The sequence below is a fragment of the Diceros bicornis genome, chromosome 18 (assembly GCF_020826845.1).
Source record: "Diceros bicornis minor isolate mBicDic1 chromosome 18, mDicBic1.mat.cur, whole genome shotgun sequence".
NCBI lineage: Eukaryota > Metazoa > Chordata > Mammalia > Perissodactyla > Rhinocerotidae > Diceros > Diceros bicornis.
The window spans coordinates 40,375,670-40,403,445 of NC_080757.1; the positions used below are offsets into that span (position 1 = coordinate 40,375,670).

The 27,776-nt window shown below is 39.4% G+C and overlaps 2 protein-coding genes across 2 annotated transcripts; both read right to left on the reverse strand.

Annotated features, from left to right (window-relative positions):
- Window positions 1-379: 379 nt before the first annotated feature.
- On the reverse strand, window positions 380-7,130 carry KRT39 (keratin 39). Its single transcript, XM_058559384.1, has 7 exons — window positions 6,663-7,130; window positions 5,734-5,816; window positions 4,917-5,073; window positions 4,077-4,238; window positions 3,839-3,964; window positions 2,022-2,242; window positions 380-638 (listed from the first exon to the last, which is right to left on the reverse strand). Exons 1-7 carry the CDS (start codon window positions 7,128-7,130, stop codon window positions 380-382), a joined length of 1,476 nt encoding a protein of 491 aa, XP_058415367.1.
- Window positions 7,131-16,659: 9,529 nt separating this feature from the next.
- Window positions 16,660-21,898, reverse strand: KRT40 (keratin 40). Its single transcript, XM_058559385.1, has 7 exons — window positions 21,452-21,898; window positions 20,673-20,755; window positions 20,245-20,401; window positions 18,895-19,056; window positions 18,690-18,815; window positions 17,280-17,500; window positions 16,660-16,759 (listed from the first exon to the last, which is right to left on the reverse strand). Exons 1-7 carry the CDS (start codon window positions 21,896-21,898, stop codon window positions 16,660-16,662), a joined length of 1,296 nt encoding a protein of 431 aa, XP_058415368.1.
- Between the last annotated feature and the right edge of the window lie 5,878 nt (window positions 21,899-27,776).

A 27,776-nucleotide genomic window follows, 5' to 3' on the forward strand; every position in this document is an offset into this window, starting at 1 on the left:
GTGCCTTGGCCAAAAACAATCCTAGAACTTGTCTGACTGGCTCTAATGAGGAACGTAAGTAAACAAGGCCTGAGTAAACAAAAGAGAAACCTGACCATCACCTGTGGAGTCAAGTAATGTAAGTCAGATTCATGGGCACTTACGAATCAGTTTTCGTCCCTCAGATAAATGGGAAATGTGCTCCCAGATAAATGTCATTTATTATCATGTTGGCAGCAGTGACCTAGGGAAGGAGCAGAATGAAAGATATTCTATTTAGCAATGGGGACCTGCTATAGTAGTAAGAAACTGAGTACCTGAAGGGTTCTTAAACCTTTTTGGCAGGAGCAAGTACTGGCCTCTCTTTCATGAATGAGGGTCATTTTCATCACTTGAGATGTTAGACTTCGGCAGGTCTGGTGATGAAGCAAGGCTGCACGTGCTCGTGAGAAGAAATGACTTTGCCATCCTTAATCTCCTTGGTGATGGTGCAGATTTTAACCAGTATCTGGGACAGGGCTCCACAGGCACTGCAGGGCTCGCATATCTCACGGGGGGCTGAGGACATGTAAATAGGGGATGTGCATTCTTTGGGTCTGGCCTTACTGAATGTGCAAGTGGAAGGCTCACATTTGATGGCACACGGGTTACAGGCAAACCTAGAAAAAACCAGAATTTTACCTGTGATTGAGGGCAGGCAACGATGGCCCTGGAGAAAAATGGCAGTGGTTAATTTTTCAACACTCAAAACAAGTACTACCTAATGCTTATTGATTCATTTTATACTATCGTTAGTGGAAGAAAAAGGATCAGACTCGATCCATAGGAAAGCAGCATCCTAGGGTTAGAAGTATTAGGTTATGTAAGACGCCATTTCAGTCAATGCCACAGTGTTCTGGATGAACACGCCAGGAGTCAAAGACTGGGGCAGAGCCCAGCTCTGTCATTTGCCAGCTGGTGACCTCAGGTAAGTCAGCTAACTCTCCTGAGATTTAGTTTTTCATCTGCAGAATGGATATAATGGAATTAAGTTGATAGGATCAACAGTGATAAGGGATGAGTCAAAGGGTTTATTATCTGAGGGAAGGAAGTTAATCAGATGTTTTCCTTATGAGGGAGTCAGTCACAGTACTACTGGTGACCTGATCCCCATCTATGGAAGAGTCCTCAATGCTTCACTGGGAAGCTCCAAAATGCCTTCTCGGTGTCTATAAATGAATAATCTTTAGAGAATTGGAGTTAGAAGCAGTTAACAGTAAGAACTCTTTTTAGAAAGCCTCATCTTTCTTTGATGATTCAAGGCGCAGTGGTACACAGTAGCTCCTCAAGGTGATAGCCCTGGTTAACATTGTGTTGGCATTATGTGGACATGCCAGGTAAGAGAACGCTGTGAGCAGAGTTCACTGATTATTTTGGTGAGGAAGGTCTGCTTAGCAATTGTAACCACGTCTGCATTTGGAGTGTTAGCTTGGACTGGGTTGCTTCAAAGAGCTCTGCGTTCTAGGTCAGTTCCTTATGGGTTGGTTAGTTTCTTATCATTTAAAAACATTACAACTTCTATAAGAAAAACTTCTGAAACACACATACGTACATCATGCTGTTGGCATCAACGACAAGTGGCTGGACAAGGTTAGGGGTTTCAGCCCAAGCAGAATGTTCCTCCAAAAGGAGCAGGGTTGTCCTGTTTGGTCTCATGAATGTCAGATATTCATCTCAGTGGGGGAAAATCTGTAACTTGCCAGGAATGTTCGTCTTTGGGGAAACCATTTTCTTCCCTAGTAATTTTTAAAGCTTTATGAAGCTAAAAATTCTATAAGGAACTAACCTGGTGCACTGCCTCTTCAAAACAACTCAGCTCAGCTAGACTAGTGACAGTTGTAGGTGTCCAAACGCACAGCTGGAGAGAGTGTATGGATCCTTCCATCCAAAGCTGCCCATCACTGGCAAGAAGATCAAAGCACTTGTGCCCTGTTGCCAGTGATAGTACATACATGTGTATGTGTGAATATCTTTCTCACAGAAGCTGTTTTTACTTTACGTACTTGCCGTCCAAGCTCTCCAGAAGGCTGCGGTATGTGGTAATCTCACACTCCAGCCGGGACTTGACGTCCAGCAGAATCTCGTATTCTTGGTTCTGTCTTTCCAGGGCACATCGGATCTCTGCTAGCTGAGCCTCCAGGTTATCGATCAGACGCTGGATCTGGGCCAGCAAGGCCGCATAGCGGGCCTCTGTCTCTGCCAAGATGCATTCCTGGGAATCTCTCTACCATGGAGGAGGAAAGCAGGATTTATAATGATGACTCCTTTAAGCCCAGGTCACTTGTGATCTGTATCATTTTAAACAATGGTTTCTTTATGACAGGTAGTAACGAATTTCCAAGCCCTTTTATTACCTCCTAACCAAATAAATCCAAAAACAAAATTATCAACTATGCTAAAGCTTGCTTTCCTTTATCCCCCTCCTTTTTTTGCCTCCCTTTAAGTGTTTACTTCTCTACTTCTTTCTTTCTTTCCTTCTTTTTTTTTTTTGTGAGGAAGATTAGCCGTGAGCTAACATCTGTCGCCTATCTTCCTCTTTTTGCTGAGGAAGACTGGCCTTGGGCTCACATCCGTGCCCATCTTCCTCCACTTTATGTGGGACGCCGCCACAGCATGGCTTGACAAGCGGTGCCACAGTGCGTGCCTGGGATCCGAACCCTGGGCCACCGCGGTGGAGTGTGCGCACTTAACCGCTACGCCACCGGGCCGGCCCCATCTACTTTTTTCTTGATCATCTGATAATATCCTACCACACTTTCCTACTACCTATGAGAGAAGAAAACATTCCAACTTATTTCACACCCAGGCATTAAAAATGCATTACTAGGACACCTCATTCTAGGAGTGTTTGAACCTTAAAAAGGAAGTGAGCAGCATTTAACCATAAACAATTCCCTTCCTGGATCAATTCCTTTATATGTAAAATATGAGAGTTGAAACTTTGATGATTAAAGTTCTTTCCTGCTCTATCATTCTGTAAGTCTAAGAATAATGGAATTTTAGGTTTTAATAATCTATTATTTGCATGATTATCCCAATTTTTATACATGAGAAAACTGAGGTTAAAGAGGTTAAATGAGTTGCTCAGGGTCACTTGACTAGCTGGTGACAAAACCAGCTCTGGGGCAAGGTCTTCCTAATACCCTTCATATAAGAGCATTTAAATAATTTCCTACTTCAGAGAGGCAGTAGAGTGAGGCAGAAGTGGTTCCAGCTTTGGAACCTGCATTCTGGCTCAGACTCTTATTTCTTTGGTGACTTTTGACAAGCTACTTAATGCCTTGGGATCTCACGTCTCTATCTATAAAATAGACGAGATGAAACTTCTCTTGGATTTGGCTTGGGAAAATGACCTTAGCTCTCTGAGCCTCAGCCATAAAATTGGCTTAATAATTATTCCACTTCCCTTATATGATTATTTTATAAACTTGATAGCTTGAAAATGTTTTGCATATAATAAAATGCTTAGTGTTTCCCAAAGTGTACTCCATGGATCATTATTGCCATGAAATTCTCTTAAGAAAAGGGGTCGACAGTCAAATAAGTTTTGGAATGCTGGATACCATATGTCCCCTTCTTGGAGATTCATGGTGCACATCAGCTTATTAAAGGCCTGCAGGAAGGTATCCTGTTTAACCTTTGTTTAATCCAGCATTCCCAGACTTATTTGACCATAAAGTCCTTTTTTGGCCATAGACTCTTCAGCAAAAACAGAAGAACTGTTGTTCTGAGGGACACAATTTGGGAAACATTGCAACACACAGGTGTCAGGGGCTGTTGCCATCACTGCTGTGCTAGGCTTGGCCAGCTTGCCGTGTACCATTCGGTGCTGGGCCTGAAGTTCAACCTCCAGAATGTTCATGGTACGTCTCAGTTCAATGATCTCCTTCTGGCAGCATTGCTGCTGCTGAGAGCTGGTCACCACCTGTTGGTTCAACTCCTCCGTCTGAAACACAGTCAAGGACCATGGATATTTTGAGGGAAAACATGACTTTGATTAAAGGGTTCCTGGAAATGCAATGTCAACTTTTTGTTTTTGACTTTTCTACCCTCCCTACCTGTGTGTTGAACCATTGTTCCACATCTCTGCTGTTTGTCTCCATGATGGACTCATACTGACATCTCATTTCTTGTAGAACCCGGTTTAGGTCAACAGAAGGGGCAGTGGTCACTTCAATGTTGAGTCTGTCTCCAAGCTGGCTCTGTAAGGAATTGATTTCCTATGGAAAGAAAAAGAATGTGACTCTCTTGGTGAACAGATGACTCCCCTGTGTTCTCGTTTGAGTCTAATAGCAATAATTTAGCTTAATTGCATCTGAAATATAGCCCACAATAAAGCAATACATGATTTATAGATGCTACTGAGATGCTATAAAATGACTTGAGGCTATTTCAGATATGACTATGTGTACAAATATTTGCAACATTAAAAGGAATTGACTAGAAAGATCAAGGTTTTAAAGAATTTAGATCACTTCCAGGGATGGGTAACGGGTGAAACATTGCATAGAGAATGAAGAATTCCATAGAGGTGGAATTTATTAGAGATCATAGTCTCTATGACGCTAGTATGGGCTTAGGCCAATATTGACTTACATCAATAATGGCAGAAGTCTGTGTAGGGATACCTCCAAAAAGATGGAAAACCTGTGAGGACAGGAAAGTTGGGTTGCTTCCTTCTCCCAGAAAAGCTGGCGAGGACAATGGAGGCTTCAGATATTGTGTTACAGGCAAGGGGTTTGAAACACATTGAACTAGTGGTAGTAGCAGTAGGTATTATCAGGGCTAAAAAACAGAGTAGTGTCTAGTGAAGACACCCTTTGTCAAACTCAACTCAAAGAAATTGATACTATTTTTAGAGGCTTAGCCTGTAATGACTCCCTTGGTCTTTCTCTTACCTCTTCATGGTTGTTTTTGAGGCAAATGAGCTCCTCCTTCAGAGAGTGGACTTGTGCCTCCAGGTCAGCTTTGCCCAGGGTTAGTGCATTTAGGATGTGCTGTACACCATTGGCATCTGCCTCCGCCTGCTTGTGTAGGGACACCTCAGCTTCATACCTTTAAAAATGAGACATGAAAAGAAAGATGTTAAAAGGGAGATGATGTGAATCAAGCCAAGTAGAATTTCCTTCCGGGCATTTTCTTCTGGGCCTCTTATTTACTGTATTTCCATGTGGGTTTTATTCTCTTTAGAGGTGAAACCATGTGATAAACTCACCGCTTATTTATCATTCCTAAACTAGTTTGCCGGAGTGATGCCACACTGCCCTTCTTGGAGCTGAGGGAATTTATCCTTCTTCTCCTGCCCCTAGAGGCAATGCGGTGTAAGTGCAAAGAGCACTGGATTAGGATTTAGAAAGCCGCGTCCAAGTTTTGGCTCTATCTTGCACAACTTGCATGCCTTTGGATAAGTAACTGAACCCCATTAAACCACAGCTTTCTTACCTTAAACGGGGTAACAATATATTAGCCCTACCTATTTTACTGAGCTATTGTGCAGATAATCAGATGCGTTCATATGTTGGAAACTACAGGTACTTATACATGTGAGCAGTTATTAATCTTAATCATTTACTGAATTTGAAGGTCTTCTATGGGCTAGTGACAACATGGTGTGGGGCAGGAGAGTTAGTAGATTTGGGGATACTCTTATTGGGAGTGTTGAATGTCAGACACGGTGTGAATTCTGTCATGAACGACAGTGTTGGGTGAGCTTACTTGGCTCTCAAGTCATCAGCAGCCAGTTTGGTGTTGTCAATTTGTGAGACCAGTCTGGAATTCTCAGCCTTGGTGCACAAGATCTAGAATTAAGAAATTGTACACACAAATGAGACAAACACCAAGATCTCCTTCTTTAAAAACCAAGCGGCTTTTGTGTGTGTCTCAGTTAACAGAGAAAGGCTAGTTTGGCTTTTCATAGCTATGCTGAGGAAGCTTGGGAAACTTTGGTAAGTCGGAGCTTTGTTATTTTCCTAAAAGATCAGCAAAAAATCCTTCAATAAAAACTTTTCTATATGTTTTACTATTAAAATATAAAATCCACCCCAAATCTGCGTAACATACCATGATCCACTAGAATGTAAACACCACGAGGGCAGGGACTTTTCAGTTCACAATATTTTCTCAGAGCTTGGAATAGCGTCTGGTGCACTGTTGTTGGTGCTCGGTAATTATCTGGCATAAACCCAGCATGTGTAGCAGCAGCATATCACTCTGAATAGGAGTCTTAGGTTTGGTGTGGGAAGAAACTAAACAATTTGGAGATGATAAAATAAGCATAAAAGGGGAAAAGAGTGGTGATGGTTGCAGAATGGACAAAAACTAAACTGTTTAGGAACTTGCTGAAACAAAATTCATTCTCTCAGATCCCTGTGTTCTTATTTTTATTAAAGAAATGGCAGCAATGAATTGTTAACACTTTTCGGCCCTGAGTGATCTGGTTATAATGGCAGAGTGTCTCTCGGAAAGTGAAAAAGTATAAAACTCTGAATATTGCCTCAAGAGGACCATTTCATACAAGAGATTTTCTTATTCTACAAAATATGTTTCAGCACAAAAGGAACTAACAATATTAAAGTTTAGCAAATGACTATTGCTTGGAGAGCATCAATTCACAACTTGATTATACAGGTTCCTAAGAATCTTACCTTCTGCTGGAGCTTCTCAATGGTAGCATAGTAGGACAGGTAGTCAGGAGAGATGACAGGGAGCTCTTTGTTACTCTCTTCCTGGATTTTACACTCCAGTTCAGCGTTCTCTTGTTCCAGCATTCGCACCTTTTCCAGGTAGTTAGCAAGGCGGTCATTCAAGACTTGCATGGTCTCTTTCTCATTACTGTTGATGCCTTCACCACCCCAGCCACAATCATCCAGAGAGGGACAGGCGTTGAAATTGCTTATTAAGCAGATGGGCGTGAGACACAAGCAAGGAGTGTGTTGGCGGCCTGGGGTCTGGCGAGTCTTCAGAACATGACCTGTTGGTTGGCAGCTGTTGGCTTTAAGACCACCATGCTGGCAGTTGGTGTTAGAAGAGATGGTCCTAAAATTTGTAATCCTAGAGCAGCTTTGGCATGGTGTTGAAGAAGAAATAGTTGTTGTATAGCCTTTGGTATCCATAGGGTGTGTCCAGCTTTGATTTATTACAAAGTCTGTGGTCCCCTGGATCAAAAGCTCAAGCAACCGCGACTGAGTCTGAATTCCAAGCCTCTTGGCTTTTTCCTCCTTGAAGGGCTTATATAGCCTTTCCTCTAGGTGGTGTTGCAGCAGGCAGGATGTTTTCCTTTCTAATGTTTATATCAAATCCCATAGGAACATCTCATTAGTCTGCTTTTTACTCGCCCACGAAGAGTTACTTGTCTCATAAAAATGTGCGTTTAGGCTGTTACTAAGATCTTGCCCATCACAACTGCTACCTGTCATTGGATCCAGAGCTTCACGTGATGTCTTCAAAAGGAGCTGTCGTCGCAGTTCGAACAGCATCCATTATTAAGCAGATGTGAGTATATTAAGTTCATTAAGTCCTTGTTGACCTCTCCACCTGGCATTGAGCCTGACCACGAATGAGTCCATCCTTCTTTTCCTTTCTTCTCTAGAAAAGGGAAACTATTAATATCTAATAATTATTGGTGTACTTAGAAATCAGTATTTTATTTTATTCTGCCCAAGTGATTTTCCCATTTTCATTGTTTTTTGTTCAGTCCAAATGTTATCCCATTTTCGTTGTGAGTATGGATTAAAATGTTAGTCTTAAATAAGGCTCTATTTAAAGGAAATTGCTAGATTTCTGTTTTAGCTTTCCAGGTAGGGTTTGATTGCTAACAAATTTCTTGGAAAAGAGGCTGGTGACCTTTTGGTTTTGCAAAGCCCACCTTTTATAACATTTTTAGTGCTCAGTGTTTGCTTGTGGTATTACATTAGCTAAAAATTTGTCATGGTGTTGGTTTATGTTTGCTGTTTAAATATGATCTATTGAAAGGTATCTGTGTTCTTTCTCAGGAATACAGACTCAGCATTTTCTTAGAAAGTTATTTGTTCCTGATCCTTTATGGAGGCTCTAGGGGAAAATAATTTCCTTGCCTTTTCCGGCTTCTAGAGGCTGTCTACATTCCTTGGCTCATAGCCCCTTCCATCTTCAAAGCCAGCAATGGCCAGTGGAGTCTTGCTCACATTGTATCACTCAGACACTGACTCTTCTTCCCTCTTCCACATTTAAGGATTTTTGTGATTATATTGGGCCCACTCATATTGTCTAGGATAATCTTGCTATTTTAAGGCCAGCTGATTAGCAACCTTACTTCCTCTTTATCATGTAGTCAAAGTTCTGGGATCAGGACATGAACATCTTTGGGGGCCCATTACTCTGCATATTACACCATGTAAGGAAAAAACAATCTACAATAGCACGAACAAATATAAAATATGCAGGAATAAATCTAGTTTGAAAGGTACACGATTTACATAAATAAAGTGTTAAAATATACTGAAAGACAGAAAACTAGACTAAATGGAAAGATATGTCATGTTCTTAAACTGAAATACTATATTCATCATTATAAAAATGTCAGTTATCTCTACATTAACTTAGATCCCAATACGTTTATTAAGATCCTCCCAATATTGACTTTTTTCCAACTAGACAAGATAATCCTGAAGTTTTATTAGAAAAATCAAACAAACTTGAATAGCCAGGAAAGTTCTAAGAAAGAAAAGCCATGGAGAGACTAGTCCTTCCAGATATTAAAATATATTTTAAAGCCTCAGTAATTAAAATAGTGTGGTATTAATGCATGAACAGTCAGACAGACTAATAGAATAGAATAAGAAGTCAAGAAATACTCTCAAATGGATTGGGATTTAGTATATGATAAACGTGACATTTAAAATCAATGCAGAAAAGATAGACTATTACATGTAGCTTGTGGGGAGGCAGGCCAGGGAATGTTGGAATCATACCTCATGCCTTACAGTAGGACAAATTACATGTTGATCAAAGATTCAAATGTGAAAAAGTGAAATCATAAATGTGCTAAAAGAAAACATAGGAGAATTCTTTTATAAATTTGCATTCAGAAGGCCTTTCTAATAATGACTCAAAATTAAGAAACCATAAAGCATTGATAAATTTGACTACATCAAATAACTTGTGCTTGAGTAAAAAACACAACCTATAAAATCAGAAGACAGATGATATACTGGGAAAGAATATTTGCAATTACACCACAGACAGTGACCAGAAAGAAAATACAAAAGGCACTTAAAAGTGACTTAGAAAAAGTGTTCCATGTCACTCATAAGAAAGGAGGTGTAAATTTAAATTACACTGTGATATCATTTTATTTTTGCCACCTATCAGATTGAAAAAAATCAAAGATTGATGACAAATGCATTGTATTGTGTACAGCATCTCATTTATTGCTGGTGAGAGTGTAAACTCATACAAGTTACTATAAGGCTACTATAATCAATACAGTGTGATATTGGCATAAGGGTTGGCAAATAGATCAATGAAAAACAATATAGAGTCTAGAAACAGACTCACATATATATGGTCAATTGATTTTTGAAAAAGGTCCTACAATAAGTCAGTGAGAAAACGATAGCCTTTTCAATAAATTTGCTGATTCAATTGGATGATTGTAGAGCAAAAATGAATACCTCTTGAGCTCTACCCCACACTATATATAGAAATTAATTCAAGATGGATTAAACACTTAAATGCAAAGGTTACATGTATAGAATTTTTAGAAGAAAACATGAAACAATATCTTTATAACCATGTTAAGTGAAGATTTCTAGCACATGGAGAACGTTAATTATAAAAAAAGTAGATTAGACTTCATCGTAATTAAAATCTTTTGCTAATCAAAATATAACACTAAGAAGTGAAAAGGCAAGGCACATACTGGGTGAAAATATTCACAATATACATATCTGACAAAGGACCTCCCCTTTGACCCAGCAATTTCATGACCAGGTGTGTGCCCAAGAGAAATGAGTGCGTATACGTGAGAATGCTTATAGCAGTTTTCTTCTTAATAGCGCCAAAATGGAAACAACCCAACTGCTCATAAGCAGGATAATGATTGATCAACAAACTGTGGTATATTCCTATAATGGAATAGTACTCAACAGCAAAAAAGAATGAACTATTGATACTCACAAAAACATGGGAGAACCTCAAAAACATTATGTTGACCTGAAGAAGTCAGACATAAAAAAGCACAAACAGTATGATTACATTTATGTTAACTTTGAGAACAGGCAAAACTCATCTACAGTGTTGGATATCAGAAGAGTGGTTGCCTCCTTGTCGGGGAGGTGAGTTGACTGGGAAGGAGCATGAAGGAACTCTCAAGATTGATATTTCACATCTTGATATTCTATTCTATATCTTGATCTGGGTGATTACATGACTGTGTATGTTTTTCAAACTTCATAGAGCTGTATACTTTTAATTAATGCATTTTAATGTATGAAAATTATATCTCATTAAATTACAGTTAACATGAAAAGTTAAGATTTGATGCAGCTATGTAACTATATGAACATTCACTACTTTATTCACATACTTGATTCCAAATGGATCAAAGATTCACTTGTGAAAAATTGAAATCATAGATGTGCTAAAAGAAAACATAGGAGAATTTTCTCATAATTCAGAGGAAGACCTTTATAACAGTGACTCAAAATCAAGAAACCATAAAAAATGGATAAATTTGACTCCATAAAATAACAGTGTTTGAAAAAGTTCTTAGTTTTTAAAACATACCAAAAAAAAAAAAAAAAGACTAGAAGGAAAAATATCTAAATGTTAAATGGAATTCTTTGCACTTTATAATTACTGATGAATGTTATTTTCTTCTTTATGTTTTTATAGCCATTCCATAAATTGAATCTTTCACTTTTAGAATCAGAAAAAAGTTTTGAAAACTATTTAATGTTTCTGCTTCCAATACCTGTCTCTCCATCTTATCATTTTTCTTCTCCTCTTGTGTCTCTCAGACAGAGTTGTTCCTTCCTCCCATGACTGAGTGCTTTATTTGGCTATGGAGCTGATTACTCTTTGATTCCTTCGAGACCACATTTCGTCAATGATATCCCTCTTTTCTTGCATCTTTCACGTCTTTATTATTTGATCAATTTTCCTTTCCCTTAAGCGTTTTTGTTACCTGACCTCAAAATATGTCTTACCCATAACTATTAAGCACTTCTTCCATGAAGGCAGCTTCTTCCTTTCTTTCATCACTTAACTTTTTGATAGAGCAGTGGGTATCCGTCACCTTCATTTTCCTACCACCAGCTCATTCGTTAACTTTTAGCATTCTGGCTAACCTTCATAGTCCATCTTGAAGAGCTTCTTTATCTACCTTAGCATGTCACCATTTTTTCTATGCAGAAATGCTCAATGCTTCCTCCAGAAGCATTCTTGATTACTTGGCAGTGAAGACTCTCCACTGTCTTGACCCAGCTGACTTTACCTCATGTCCCATGACTCTGTACCCACTCCATACATTCTAGCCAAACTGCATCCCTTGCCATTCTCCAAGCTCTCCTTGCCTTGTTTCTTCATGGCATATTTATTTTTGGGCTCCCTCTTCCTTTCCTCATCTAGGTGTTTCAAGACTGCTCTGGGGTGAGACTCCAGGGCTCACCTATATTTGATTCTGCTCTCCTTTTGGGCACGTGGGAAGGTTGCACTTTCTTGTCCCCTCACAGTTAGGCAAGGTGTAACCAGGCCTTTAGTCTCTAGTTCAAGATGCTTGGGCAGTCTCTTTCCCTCAGGGCCTGAGGAGGCAGCGTGTTCCAGATGCTGTAGCCACAAGTGCTTCTCTCCTCTTCTCTTCCTTTTGATGTGACATTTTGGAGAATCTCAGCTGTAAAAACTTAAATCCACACTCTCTCCTGAAAGAGCAAGTCTGTGAGTGATAGAAAGCCATTCCTTTTATGGCTTTGTCCTGGATGGAGCCTTCCGGAAAAGGGGCTGTGCAGGGTAGAGGAAGGATGGGCTTTAGGTCCAGACTGAGATAAGTAGCTAAGGGAGAGGGAGAGAATATCTACCTTTGCAGAGCCAGCAAGGAATCCATGAATTGTAAATACTAAATATACACTATGAGAAACTTGAGCCTTGAGTCATGAATGCTACTTGCATTTAGAGCAGGTAAATTTTGAGGCCATTGTTTTGCGTGAGGGTCCTCATGGTGAGTTGTACACAGAACCTGGAATGCAAGACTTTTTGCTGGTTCTTACAGATGAATGATGCATTATATTTTAGATTATAATTTTTATGTAACACCAAGTGCTAAAATTACTGACATCTTGTTTAGTGCATTATTAAAGCTGTGGAGATATTATATTCTTAACTAAAAATTAGGGCTGTACTAGATTTTATGGAAGGAGGTCTTATTGTTTTATCCAAAAGTACAAGGGCCATTTCAATGTTTGACAACCCAGGGGAGTGCCTACTGCGTATGCTCATGTGGAAGAAGATGGCATTCCTGCAATTTCGAGGGAGACTTCTCAGTACTGTTTTGAGATATCAAAATTTTCAATGGTTGAAATCTTTGCTCTTTATGTATAATTTACTCCTAGTTTATCATCATCATTATCAATTAATTTGTTGTGGGTTGTTTGGTTAACTATAGAGTATACAGTGATCCAGATTTGTTATCCATGATAATTTTGGTGTATACTTTTCCAATAACCAGATTTAAAAACGTATATTCATTGTTATGCAAATAAAATTCTATTAAACTACTGCAAAGTAGACACATATCTAATACCCTTAGCATTTTAGAAGTTTTTTTCGTTATTGGAAGGTAGAAAGGAAAGGCCATTTTGCCAGTCCAGGTGCAGTATGGTCAGAAAAGCTTGAACCCTCCCACCCTAACATCATTTAGAACTGAGTGGCTAACCCAAGAAATGGTCAGATCTAGAATTAACCTGTGTCTTTAACATAATACTTAGTACAATTCTATGCAAAAATTGTAAAAACAGCTGTGAAAGGCTAAAAGTAACACGAGAGCCCCCAATGTCGTTATCTTACATTACAGATATTTTCCTACTTAAGTTCCACTTTGATTTTTCATAAACCCAAGCTGAAAATATTTTTAACTCCTAACATACAAATAGATTAATTAATCCACGCAAAATGTTGTATATCTTGGAAGGTAGTCATGTGTATCTTTCTGAGAGGAAATTGGATATAGTTCGTTGGAAATTATTACAGATGCTGAGGAAACTGTTAAACAAAAACATTTTTTTTTTTTTTGCCACAATCTTAACCAAGGCAGAAAAGAAACCATAGGAAAGGCAGAGAACAGGTGCATGACAGACAGTCTGTGAGATTTATATGGTGGAAGCTTCCAGGTGGCTGAGGTTTGTGATTTTATGACGCTTTTTTTGTTAGTGTCGTCGAGTCAATTCCAACTACTAGCGACCCTGTGGACAGCAGAGCAGAACCCTGCCTGGTCATTTTGCACCATCCTCTCACCTGGCGCTGTATCAGACAATGCTCCACTGCTATTCATAGGGTTTCATGGCCAATTTTTTCAGAAGTGCGTGGCCAGGTCCTTTCTCCTAGTCTGTCTTAGTCTGGAAGCTCCACTGAAACCTGTGGGCAGCCCTGCTGATATTTGAAATACCAGTGGTATAGCTTTCAGCGTCACAGCAACACGCAGCCACCACAGTATGACAACTGACAGACGGGCAGTGTGGTTTCCAGACTCAGACACGAACCCGGGCGGTGGCAATGAGAGCGCCGAATCTTAACCACTAGACCACCAGGGCTGGCTTTTATGATGCTACACTATTAAATTTCTTTCCAATTTCATTATCAGAGTAATGGAGTTTGAACAATATTTCATGGGTTTACCTACCTGAAAAATACTACTTTTTTTTTTTTTTTTTTTAAGACTAACAGCTGTGTTGGGCCTAAGATTTCCACCTGAGATAGCCAGGGCTTAAACACAAACACAAACAAAGGTTTTGCATTCTGGCTGACAACACTGCTGAACAGAAGATAGCTGTCAGGGGTTGAAGGTGTGTTGGGCAGGAGCAGGTGCTTTGGGGATGGGTCCAAGTGAGCCGTTGGAGGCTGGACTCTGGTGTGTTCATTTGTATTTGTGGTTCCTCTCCATGCCTCTAATGATTTTATTTATTTATTTTTCCCCCAAAGCCCCAGTAGATAGTTGTGTGTCATAGTTGCACATCCTTCTAGTTGCTGTATGTGGGACGTGGCCTCAGCATGGCCGGAGAAGCGGTGCGTCGGTGCGCGCCCGGGATCCGAGGCCGGGCGGCCAGCAGCAGAGTGCGCGCACTTAACCACTAAGCCACAGGGCCGGCCCCTGAAAAATATTTTATTCTGAGTATTTTTACTACTCTTTATTGTTAGATCAGGAGAGTGCTATGTAAACACATCCGGCATAAAATTTCAGGTTTGAAACTTGACTTTTCTTTAAACCAACTCTGTATTAACTATTATTATTATGTGCTTTATTACTGAGTGCTCAAAAAATAGAAATAGAAAAGTGAAGAGGAGAACTTTTCTCCAGCTTTCCACTGTGCGTGATTTTTAAAACTTTTAAATTTTGAAAGAATTATAAATTCATAGGAAGTTGCAAAGATAGTACAGAGAGGTCCCATGTATCCTAGTTTTCTCCAGTGATTATATCTTACTCAACTATAGTACAATTGTACAATCAGGAAGTGGACATTGATACATTGTGTGTGTTTAGTTCTCTCTCTATTTTTCACGTGTGGATTCATGTACCCACCACTGCGATGGAGATATGCAACCATTCAGTCCCCTCAAAGATCTCCTTCACGCTCCACCTAATTTGTTCTCCATTTCTATAATTTTGTCATTTCAAGAATGTCATATAAATAGAATCGTACAATATATGACCCTTTGAGATTGCCTTTTTTCACTCAGCATAATGGCCTTGACATCTTGAGAACATTTTGGTTGTTTTCAGTTTTTGGCTATTACAGATAAAGCTGCTATGGACAATCATGTATTTTTTTTTCAATCCCTTTACCTTCAGCCTACCTATGTGATTATATTTGAAGTGAGCTTCTTGTAGAAAGCACGTAGCTGGGTCATGCTTTTTTATCTGCTTTGCCGATCTCTGTCCTTTAGCTGGTGTATTTAGACCATTTCCATTTGTTGTAATTATTGATATCATGGAGCTTAAGTCTGCATCTTATTTTTTTATTTTTATTTAATAACAACATAATTATGTTATATAATTTATTATATAAAATATAAAATAATAATAATTATTATTATTTTCTTTTCCCACCTTCCTGTGGTTTCCTTGAATATGTTTTAGAATTCCACTTTGATTTATCTCTAGCATTTTTAAGTGTATTTCTTTGCACAGCTTTTTAAGTAGTTGCTCTAGGCCTTACATTGTACAGACATAACTTATCATAGTCTACTGGTGTTGACATGGTATCGCTTCCAGTGAAGTAGAGAAAGCTTACCTCCCTTTACATCCTTCACTCCTCTTCTTGGAGCTTTTTTTTTTTTCTATCTGCACCTGCTGGTGTTTCTGGGTCCTTGGCTTCTCCAGTGCCCGCTATGGGATAGATGAGGTGCAAAGAAAACCCAGGGCCTCACCACTCTATTGCTCCTTGGATATCGAGGACTCTAGTCAGTTTGACGTCTTCTTGCACCTTTCAGAGTCTGCCTATATTTGTTTTATATGTAATTTGCAGGGTTTTTAGTCTTACTTAGGAAGAGGAATGGGGAAAAGTACATCTACTTCATCTTTTTGGAAGTGGGAGTTCTCTACTTTGCTTTTTAAATGTGTGAGAATAATTCTTCTTATACCCTAAATGTCCAATAACAGACCAATGTCCCTTATGGGATCTTATGCAGCCACTGAAATAATGGTCACAAGACAATCTTACATGTTTATTAGAATTGAAAATGCTTAGATGACAGTGAAAAAAATAGGTTAGACAACTATAGGCATATGTAACTATGATTTCTACTATATGGAAAAGCCTATTATAGGAAGGAAAACTGGAAGCTCCCAAAATACTGACAACAGATGTTTAGGGGCATAGAATTATGACTGATTTTTTTCTCCCTTTCACGTGGCAAATTTTTAAAAAAGGAATCTAGTACTTTTATAATTAAAAATAAAATAAAATAAAATTTATTATATTTTATTCCTAAATTTCCTCTCGGAAAGATAGATACAACTATCTTCCATAATATATGATGTTTTGCATGGATTAGTTAATCTATTTGTATTTCAGGAGTTAAAAAATATTTTCAGCTTGAGTTTATGCAAGATCAAACTATCGACATGGGTTTAGACAATTACCTTAGCATCAAATGGTTTTTATATCAACAGTGATAAGCCACAAGCTATATTTACCACGCTAAAGGAATGAAACACATTTTATTTGAAGGTTAGCAAGAAACCTTTATAGATGCCTAGAATATTCCACATAAGCAGGCAGGAGAGGAAATGGTAAGCAGAAATGTACCGAGGATGTTTAGAGGACAATTTTAGGATATGAAAATCTTCTTGACTTGAGTTTCAAGGTTGGCTGTCTCTGATTGAAGCCCCATCTCCTTTCCAGGACACTGCTGGCTTTCATTCCTCCATCCGCCGTTCTGGGTGTTGAGCATTCATGCACAGCAGTTTTCAACTGTGCACATTACATACGCCGAGCACGGCTCACAAGTATTGCTTGACGTGCTTGTGGTAGAACACGGGTTACAGGAAAGCCTGTGTAAAAGCCATTTTGAACTAAGCTTAACAAGAGAAAGCTGGATAAAATGTCAACTCAGAAAAAAATGATGCCAAAATTTGCCCTGCAAATTTTGTTCTGGAGAACACTCTTTGCAGAATAACCTTTGACTTAAGCCTATTTCCTCCCTGGACCCTGCGTCGTCGCTTCGTGTTCACCGCAGCAGAGGCAATTGAATAAAATCTTATGTATGTTCTCACTTTGCAAATGCCATCTTATGCATGTTCCTAGTTTCTCTTGAATGGAAGACGGGAGCAGAGGGAGACCCCAGCGTGAACTGTTATATATGATGCTTATTCTGCTTTAGAACTTCAGAATATTTTTGAACATTTCTATTGTCATGTGGTTAGCCTCAGCCGCTTCTCATCACTCTTTTAAGAAGATACTTTAATATATTAGGGAGGTTTGACCTTGGCCAGATCTTAGGGAAAGGGGCTTTTCCTACATGGGCCTCTTTGAGACTGGGGGGGATTTTGAGAGTAATTGTGTGGAACTTGCCTGCTGTCCTCGCTCTCCAGGAGGCCCCGGTACATGTTGATCTCGCCCTCCAGCCTGGCCTTCATGTCCAGCAGCACCTCGTACTCCTGGTTCTGCCGCTCTACCTCGCAGCAGATCTCGGCCAGCTCGTTCTCCACGTTATCGATCAGGCACTGCATCTGGGCCAGCTGGGAGCTGTACTGGGCCTCGGTTTCTGCCACAGTGCATTCCAGAGATTCCGTCTGCAGAAAGAAATGAGTGTAAAAAGGACTGTGTAGCACAGTCTCTGGGGCTAGATCACTTGTTTCAAGGCCTTGTTCTATCCTTTTCCAGCTGTGTGACTTTGGGAAAATTACTTAGCTTCTCTGCACCTCAGTTTTATTCTATAAAAAATGGGGAATGCAAAGTACCTATCTCATAGGATGCTTGTGAGGATTAAATGAGTTAATATGTGTAAAGCACTTAGAACAGCTCCTGGAAAAATTTTAAGGGCTATATAAGTGTTAGTTATTCCTACCACCACTGTGACCACCACAGCCTGAAACACACTTGTGTAGCTTACGGAGGATCAACAGCATTTGAGAGGAAACGTTGAGTGTGGGCTCTTAAATGGGAGGGGCTGTACAGTGTGGTTAAGAGAAGAGGCTCTGGAATTGAACCAATGGATTCAGCTTCCACTTTTGCCTCTTAACGATTGCATGACCCCCTGTTACTTATTCTGAGTCTCAGTTTTCCTTATCTGTATAATGGGGTTAGTAAAGGGAATTACCCCATAAGGTTACTGTGAGGCTTAAATGAGGGTTGTTTCTCTCACAAGATGAGTGCTCAGCCATTGTTCTCCTGGGTGTGCTATATAGGACCTGATGTGGCACACAGCAGTGTTTGACTGGAAGTGGTTAAAGTCGTCTGAATGCAGGGTATTCTTGTTGCTTGAGTGGAGTAGGGTGCAGTGAAGGGTCAGGTTGAGGAGTGGATCCTGCGAAACTTTAGGATAGTTGTAGAATGCAAAGTCTGAAAACCATTCTTCATTTTAGATATGATGGTAAGCTTGGAAAATTGACCTGAATCAATAGAGAGTTAAAACCCACTGGAATGCGTGAGTGCCTTTGGCTCGGAAGTCCCTCTTTTGTTCTGCTCCTTTCCTTCTCTCTCTCTGTCTCTGAGGGGTGCTGCAGGATCATGCTTAAGCTTAGGAGGGAGGGTCATGGTACCCCATTGGGACAGTACAAGCTGTTGACCTGTCATTTCTGCTTCCAGCCGGGTAAACAGTGGTGATTGGGAAACACAAGGAGAGGCAATCCTTTGCAAATTGGAAATTCAGACCTTCTGCCACCTGAACTGTGGGTGTCTCTTTTGGGTTATGGAAGAGGGAATAGTATCTCAGGGCCTGATTCTTCAGGGACAACACAGAGCTGTCTTTCCCTTACATACCAGGCTTTGCTGTGCTTGGAGCTCAATTTCCAGAGCGTTGCCTGTGCGTTTCCGTTCCAAGATCTCCGTCTGGCAGCCCTGCAGCTGCTCCGCACTGGACAGTTGCTGCTGATTCAGCTCCTCCGTCTGAAACACGGGCATGATTAGAGAACCCAAATAAGGCAGAAATCTGGAAGCCTGCCTCTTTATTGCCCCAGGTGCTGACCTGGACAGCGAACCATTCTTCTGCCTCTCTGCGGTTGTTGGCCAGCACCATCTCGTACTGATGGCGCATCTCATCCAGGACCCTGTTGAGGTCGATGGTGGGGGCAGTGTCTAGCTCCACACTGAGGCAGTCACCAAGCTGTCCACGAAGCAAGCTGACTTCCTGAAAGTGGAAATGGAGTAAAGAATGTCACAGAATGGGCAGGGAGGGGGAATTCACTTTGACATCTCAATAGCCTCCCACTTCTGTTTTTTGGAGCAGGGAGTTTAGATTTAGATTCCTTAGGTTGAATCTTTTTTCACCACCAGTTTCTTCATCTGTGAAGTGGGTATAATAATTTTACCTTTTCCAGAGGGTTATGAGATATATGAGAGTTAATATATGTATAAAGCACTTACAAAAGTCCTTGGCACGTAATGAGGTCTCAATAAATGTTAGCTCTTATCATCAACAAATGTTCAAAGAGAAAATGTTCTTGGTTATATCATTTAGCTTCTCATTTTTTAGCTTCATCAATATGAGATAATCATACACTTCATATTTTATGATTTTACATAGATTATATATGCAGAATATTTAAAAATATTTGTCCAAATATTGCCTGAGTCTTTATCCCCCCCCCTTTTCAAATTGAGGTCACATTGGTTTATAACATTATATAAATTTCATGTGTACATCATTATATTTCAGCTTCTGTATAGACTGCATTATGTTCATCACCAAAAGTCTAGTTGCCATCTGTCACCATACACGTGCCCCTTTACCCCTTTTGCCCTCCCCTGGCCCCCTTCTCCTCTGGTAACCTCCAATCTGTTCTCCATATCTATGTATTTGTTTGTTTGTTTATCTTCCACATACGGAAGACTTGAAAGCAACCTAAGTGCCCATTAATGGATGAAAGGATAAAGAAGATGTGGTATATATCTACGGTGGAGTACTACTCAGCCACAAAAAAGATGAAATCTTGCCATTTGTGGCAACATGGATGGACCTTAAGGGTATTTATCCCCTTTTTGAAATGACCTTCATACTCTGTGTTTATCAGCCTGATTTTCACACTCTATGGATTAGAGTTACAAGTGGCATAAAGCCTCCAGAGAAAGCTAACTCCACAAAAGTAATGGCAGGTGATGAGTTTGGCCCCTTCATCTGGCACTGGCCAGGGGTCATTTCACATCTACATTCAGAGACACATGGGAGTGATCAGGCTGCATAGTAGTAGTGCCTCGAGTAATTTTGTTTCAGTTTAAGCCACATCTACCCAAGTGCAATTTTATATATACATAATGAAATCTATCAGTTTAACTTTGTCACTCTGAGAGCCCTTCAGCGATTTTCCACTTTCCTCACCTCTTCGTGGTTTTTCTTAAGGCAAAGAAGATCGTCCTTCAGAGACTCCACATGGGCCTCCAGATCACCTTTGCATAAGTTCAGCTCACCCAGGATCCCACGCAGGCCACTGATGTCCGTCTCCACCAGCTGGCAAAGAGACAGTTCAGACTCATACCTTTCACAGCAAAAGAGATACAGCCTGTGCTTACTTTGCTGACACTGTGCCGAGTGCTAGGGCATGCTGATGAATGACACGTGAACTCAGGGAAGCCATGTGCTGTGATTTCCTTTATATCCCAAATAATGGTAAATTCGAGCTTTGCGAGAATTCTTAGCATAAAAATATATTATATGGAGAATATTTGTGCTGTGTTTGTGTCTGTGTGTGTGCGTGTGAGAAAGATAGAGGCAACCATAAATTATTTTCAAATTCAAATTAAACTTACCTTGACTTAAAGTCATCGGCGGCCAGTTTGCAGTTGTCAAGCTGTACAGCAAGTCTAGAATTCTCTGCCTTCGTGCACAAGATCTGGAAAGTAAGTTATTATGTAATAAATGTTTTTTTGAAAGAAGCATAAGTATCTATTCATGTAACATCTATGCCATTATTTATCTCTTAAAAGTCTTTATAAGAAAGTATAAAATAGCTTTCAGCCTGCTTTTCTTATTAACCATGTCACCTCATAAGGAAAAAAACAGTGCCAATTTATAAACAAAATAGAGAAATAAAAAGGTTTAGTTTTTTAATGACCCAAGACATTTTGCAATGTTCCTTGGCAGTTGAACTCAAAATTTTCTCTGTAAGTAGTTTGTATTATGACTATGTCCCCAGCCATGATAATAACAATTCATTAATAAGAAAAGAAAATGATTACTAGGTGAAATTATATGATTAAAAAATGACATTTCAATATCTTATGCTAAAAATAATGTAGATGTACAGCCTTACATACAGAAGTAATTTTAGATTTAATAGTTTTTCATCATTCTATAGATGATAGGGTAAAGTTTAGAGGTAAGTGAGTTTATTGTGGTCAATCAGTAATTAGAGGCAGCACTGGGGCTAGTGCTGGTGTTTCCTGACTTCTAGTTAAGTACTCTGGACCCTCTACATCACATCGCCTCTTGGAAGTCCCCTTTCCCTGGCTTCCTCCATAGAACAGTAAAAAGATAAAGCAAATCAGAGATTGGGAAGGTGGAGCATTAGGGCAGTAAGGCACCAGACCTTTTGTTGGAGATCTTCAATGGTGTCAAAGTAACACTGGTAATCGGGGCACACCAATGGGATATCCTCTTCACATTGCTCTCGGATCCTGCCTTCCAGCTCTGCATTCATCTCCTCGAGGCCACGCACCTTCTCCAGGTAGTTGGCCAGTCTGTCATTCAGGAACTGCATCATTTCCTTCTCATTGCTGTTGAACACCCCATCCTCACACCAAGCACAGTTCCCCACCAAGCACGGAACATTACAACTCCCAGCAAAGTGGCGTGGCACGAAGCAGCCGGCTGGCAAGTGAGACCTGGATAGGAAACTAGGGGTCTGGCATCTGGATGCAGCACAGGCGCTGGGGAGACAAGTGGTTTCCACGGGACAGGTAGAAGCAAACGCACAATCAGAAGCCCTGGCACAGGATTCAGAAGAGCTGCCCGTGGGGGAGCTGTCAGAAGTCATCCTGTTAGAAGTGAAGAGCAAAGACTAGTTCCAAAACTCCAGTTGCCTGGCTCCAAAATCTCCTTCCCTGCTGAGACTTTTATATAGCCCCCAAATGGGTATTTACAGAATGCACCGGATGTTTTCTTTATCGCTGTTGGTGCCAGTTTTCATGTGAACATTCATTAGCGTTGTTTATTTGCTGACAGAGTTTTATGCCTCATAAAAGAAGCATAACTTCAGGTTACTAAATAAGGTCACTATTTCCATGTGCCAGTGGGATAAAATGCTTGCTTCAGAAAATCTTCATAGGAAGCATTGTCCTTTTGTCAGAATAAGGAAAGAAAGAAAATGTGGCCAATGAGTAATTATAGATACAACTGATTATCAATATGGAAAATAATATTCCCATAGATTTTGATCCTGTTCATTGAAAATTATTTATTGTCTCCTTTTAAAGTTAATATTACAACTCATTAAATGCCATTTGTTTGTGCCATCACCATAAAAATGTTTCGTGTAATTAGCAATCTTTGCAATGCTTTTTGTGGTCTTGCTGTGCTCATGTGGTGGAGGAGTGAGGTGGAACTGGGTTTAAGGTGTGTGTGTGTGTGTGCGTGTGTGTGTGTTTGAACCAGATCTGCCTGTGTGCAAATTGAAAAGTCACTTTACACAACTGATGGGCATAATTTGTGCCCCCCCAGGCCAGAATATAAAATGGTTATCAAGACCTGGAGTTATGATCTTTGATTTCCTGACACTTGCCTTCTCCACATTTCCTGTGCCTCATGGGAAACTGAACTTTCATTGATTACACTTCAGAGTAGGGGCAAGGATGCTACAGAAGGCTTTTCTTCCGAGATATGGAACCTGCTTTCTCTTATTTATTTTTGAAGGCCTCAATTTCATGAAAATTTAAAATACTGGAACTGGGGAATAAAACTCTATGATGAGGGTTCCAGATCAGCAATTCCGTTGGAGGAAATCCCTGGTGCAGTACCGAACGGCTAGGGATTTGAGATGTAGCTATTTTAGATTTCCCCTTGAATTTCATCTCCATTATGAAGCATAATCTGTTTCACTTTGCTTGCCTTCAGTTGTGGTTGTTTGATTCTGTAATATGCCCTTACCTCAGAACATCCACTTACTGCTGCCAGAATCATTTCTGTAAAATACAAAGCTACTTTTTGTCACTCTCCACTTATAAAGTCCAAACTTCCTAGATTGACAAATATGACCTTCCTTAATCTGGTCCAATTTACCTTTCTAGCTGATTTCCTGATACTGTCTCATCCTTCAGGCTCTGTTGGTGCTGTTGCCTTGGCCTAATGCTCTTCTACCATCCTTTCCTGGGTGAACCCACGTGTCAAGACTCGGCTGCCGTGGCATTCAACTGCCTCACATTGAGGTGGCGGCTCTTTCCAGAGCATTTTGCACACACCTCCACTTATGTCACGTTGCTTTAAAATTTTTATGTTTGTGCCTTTTTTTTTTTTTTTGACAGTGTCTCTTTTAAGACGGGTGTATCTTATTTGTCTTCTTACCCTCAGCACTTGGGACATAATATAATAGACCCTTAATAAATGTTTGCTAAAAATATAACCACTTGGCTTAACAGAGGTTTCTGTCTTAACACATGATTCCTTATGAAAGAAATTTAACACTGAAAGACAAGGAGAATTGGCGGAGGACGAAGAACACTGTCTTAGTGGACATAGTATTTATATTCTAGTCCCAATGCTGTTACTTACTAGCTGTATTATCTTCATCTAGTCGTGTAGCCCCTTGGGGCCTTAGTTAGTCCTCACTGTAAAGTGGGAAGAATAATACCTGTCACTTCTACAGTATAGTGTTGTCAAGAAATAAACAATATGAGTATCTCTCACTTAATAGATAATAAAATATAATGCCAGTGTAAGATCTCCAATTTATGAGTCTTGGTCCCCAATGCCTCCATAGTTGTCAAATACATATTCTTTTTGTTCCTCCATTTTTTTTATTGAGATAAAATTTACATATAGTGAAATGCAGTTTTGACAAATGCATATACCTATGTAACCATCACCCCAGTCAAGATATCTAACATTTCCATGACACCAGAATGTTCCCTTGTGCTCATTTTCACTCAATCCCCACCTCCCAAAGGTAAACACTGTGCTGGTTCCTATTACTATAGATGGCTATTCTCTATTTGTGAATTTCATGAGTAAAACTACACAGCGTGCATACTTTTGTATCTGGTTTCTTTCACTCAGCATCATGATTTTTAATTCACCCATGTTGTCGCTTGCTTCAGCAGTTTGTTCTTTTTTTTTTTAATTGCTGAGGAGTATTTCATTTGTCGACACAAATAACCAGTAACCATTCTATACATAGGAGAGATAAGGTGAATTTTACTTGAGCCAGGAAGGCAGTCTTGACAAAGGGAGAAAGTGTTCCAGAGAAGCGCGGTTTGCAGCGTGATAATATCCCATTTCAGAACAAAGAACATACATCAAGCCTGACAAGGATACGTTTTTTTCCTCAAAGTCACAAGGAGGTATTTTGCTGCAGTTTCGCATGTGTGCGGCAGGTCAACTTGACCCTGATTTCTGTCAAGAAAAATTTACCTTCAAAAGAGCACTGGTATTGACGTCAGAGGAAGGGAGGTATCCGTCCCTATCCTCAGACAGTGCATCCTTTGCTTTGGGGTAATGTTTAATGTTTAAAGCAGATGTACAATGCATGTTTGACAGGTCATAAGTCAGGCTGCTCTAGGGAAAACAAGTTTAGGCTGAATCAGGTTTAAGCCAGAATGGCTTCCCTACACATCTCAACATGTGACAATTTCTTATTATTTTGATTATTTTCATCACATTGTATGAATATACTACAATTTGTTTGTCCATTCTTCTTTGGATGAACATTTGGGTTATTTTTTGTTTGAGGCTACTATGAATAAAACTTCTATAGACATTCTTGTACAAATATTTTTGTGGATATATATTTTCATTTCTCTTGGGTAAATATCTAGAGTAGAATGGTTGAGTCATGGAATTGGTACATGTTTCTTTTTATAAGAAACTACCAGACTTTTTTCCAAAATGATTATACTCTTTTACACTCTTACCAACAATGTATGAAAGATTTAGTTCTATACCTTCACTAACATTTGATGTTGTCAGACATTTTAATTATAGACATTTTAGTCAGTGTAAAGTGTCATCTCATAGTTTAATTTACATTTCTCTAATGACTAACGAAGTTGAGCAACTTTTTATGCATTTATTGGCCATTTGGGTATCTTCTTTTGTGAAGCAGCTATTCCAGTCTTTTGTGTATTTGTCATGGGCTGTTTGTCCAAGAGAAAGTAGTTGCCTGACAATATATTTGCTTGACAAAATATTCTCTACTGTCCCTCTGCACTTAACATTGCTGGTGGTTTTTTTTTTTTTTTCGTGAGGAAGATCAGCCCTGAGCTAACATCCATGCCAATCCTCCTCTTTTTTTTCCCTTTTTCTCCCCAAAGCCCCAGCAGATAGTTGTATGTCATAGTTGCACATCCTTCTTAGTTGCTGTATGTGGGACACCACCTCAGCATGGCCGGACAAGCGGTGTGTCAGTGCGCGCCCAGGATCTGAACCCCGGCCACCAGTAGCGGAGCACACGCACTTAACCGCTAAGCCACGGGGCCGGCCCCCTCCTGGTGTTCTTTAATGCTCCCTGTGGGTCTGAGATTTCATCTCGTATAATTTACTCTTTTAAACCAAAAGGACTTCCTTTAGTGTTTCTCACAGTGTAGGCTTTCAGACAATGCTTTTTATCAGCTTTATTTATCTAAAAATGTTTTCATTTTTCCTTCAATTTTGAATGTTGTTTTTGCAAACTATAGAATTCTGAATTAATATTTTTTTTTCCTTCAGGACTTTAAAAATGAGGTTTCATTGTCCTCTGACCTCCATTTTATCTGAATAGAAGTCTGGCAACCTTTTTCTCTTTGGTACCCTCTATTTAATGTGTATTTTTCCTTCCTATTTCTTTTAAGATAGTCTATTGATCTTTGTTATTTAGCAGTTTGACTCTATCTGTGTGATGTGTGTGTGTGTGTTTAGGTTGTGTTTATCCTGCTTCGGGTTTGTTGAGATTGTTGAATTGTAGGCTAATAAAATAAATCACTAAATTTGGAAAAATTTCAGCCCTTTTTTCCCTCAATTTTTCTGCCCCACTTTCTATCTTATCATTCTGGAACTCCAATTTCACATGTGTTGGGCCACTTGATACTGTCCCACGGGCTGCTCAGGTTCTGTTTTTTTATTTTTTTTTCCATCTTTTTCTTTCAATGTTTTACTTTTGATAATTTTGATCTATCTTAATTATTTTGAGCTATCTTAATTCATCGATTTCAATAATTGGCAGTTTCCAATCTGCTATTAAGGCCATCTATTAAATTCTTTATTTCAGATTGTACTCTTTAGTTCTAGAATTTTCATTTGCTTCTCTCTTATTTAATTTAAGATTAAATAATTAAAATTTTTAATTTTAAAGATTTAATTTTTAAAATTAAAATCTCTTAATTTAAATTTAAAGTAAATTTGTTATTAATTTATTAGAAATTTAAAATTTCCCTTTCTGGTGAGATTCTTCATCTTGTCCATTCTTTCCCTTGCACATCTTATTCATCTTTCTCTTTAAACCCACGAAAATATTTATAATAACTATTTTTAAATCCTTGTGTGCTAATTCTAACATCTACGTGTCTTTGGACCTATTTTTATTGGCTGCTTTTTGTCTTGATTATGGATGACATTTTCCTGCTTCTTCACGTGTCTGGCAATTTTTAATTACATGCTGTTCATTCTGGATGATATATTTTAGGAAGTCTTGATTATGTTGCAGAGTTTTGAGGGCTGAGTTTTGTTCTGACAGGAAGTTAAATCACTAGAAGATCCTCTTGACCCTCTCAGGCTTGGTTTTAGACTTTTCTAGGGCAGGTATAATTCGGTGTGTTCTTTACTCAAGGTTGGGATCCTTACTCTTTTGGTGTGTTCTTCTGGAACATCAGTTGAATGCCTGAGATACTCGGAGAGTTTTGTCCACTCTGGATGGGCTCTGACTTCAGTGTCTGTTAATATTGAATGACTTCCGGTATCTCCATTCAGCTCTTCATCCCCTAGCAGCCAATTTCTGCTAGCCTCATGGGATTTCATCCTGCGTGTGTACAATGCAGTGCCCAGCAAATACTTGATAGGAACTTTTACACAGACTTCTGCACTCTCCCTCATACATCTTCTTCCTTTCTAGAACACTGTTGTGCAAATTCCAGCTGCCTAAACTCCATTTAGATATGCCACTTGTGCCTCAAACCTGACATGTCTAGAGCAGAACACAGTATTTCCTTTTTTAATTCTCTCTTCCTTCTCTACTCTCATGCTCAGTTGGTGACATAACCCCACTACCTAGCCTTTTTTTGACACCTTCTTCTCTTTTATAGCCCTGTGACCACCAGCTCCAGTCAATTTGTCTTTGACTACGTCTTCCCTCTCTTTGTCAGTGCGGCAGCAATCTTAGTTTCTTAATTGTCCTTAATTTTATGGTACCACAGCACTTTACTAATGTTTCTGGTAGAGCACTTATATTTATTATTGTAAGGCAATGCCTCGCATTCAATAAATAATAGTTAATTGTATGAAGGAATGAAGGAGTATTGTGTATGCATCTGCTTCACCTGTCAGACAGCTCATTTTGAGAAGAGAAAATAAAATACAGGGCAGATAATAGGTATTTAATAAATGTTTATTGAATAAATAATGACATTATTATCCTATTAATTTTTTGCATAAATAGGGCAGGTCACCTGGATTAGTGGATATGTTATGCCTTATTTGGTCTTCAGATTGTGTTCAGTATTTCCCAACCTACC

Coding starts and splice junctions, on each gene's coding strand:
- KRT39 (XM_058559384.1), bottom strand. CDS start 7,130: ATGGATACCAAAGGCTATACAACAACTATTTCTTCTTCAACACCATGC. Junction 4,239..4,916: donor TCAAAAACAACCATGAAGAG/GTAAGAGAAAGA, acceptor TTCTTTCCATAG/GAAATCAATTCCTTACAGAG. Junction 3,965..4,076: donor AACAATGGTTCAACACACAG/GTAGGGAGGGTA, acceptor ACTGTGTTTCAG/ACGGAGGAGTTGAACCAACA.
- KRT40 (XM_058559385.1), bottom strand. CDS start 21,898: ATGACTTCTGACAGCTCCCCCACGGGCAGCTCTTCTGAATCCTGTGCC. Junction 20,756..21,451: donor TTGAAGATCTCCAACAAAAG/GTCTGGTGCCTT, acceptor CTTACTTTCCAG/ATCTTGTGCACGAAGGCAGA. Junction 18,816..18,894: donor AAGAATGGTTCGCTGTCCAG/GTCAGCACCTGG, acceptor CCCGTGTTTCAG/ACGGAGGAGCTGAATCAGCA.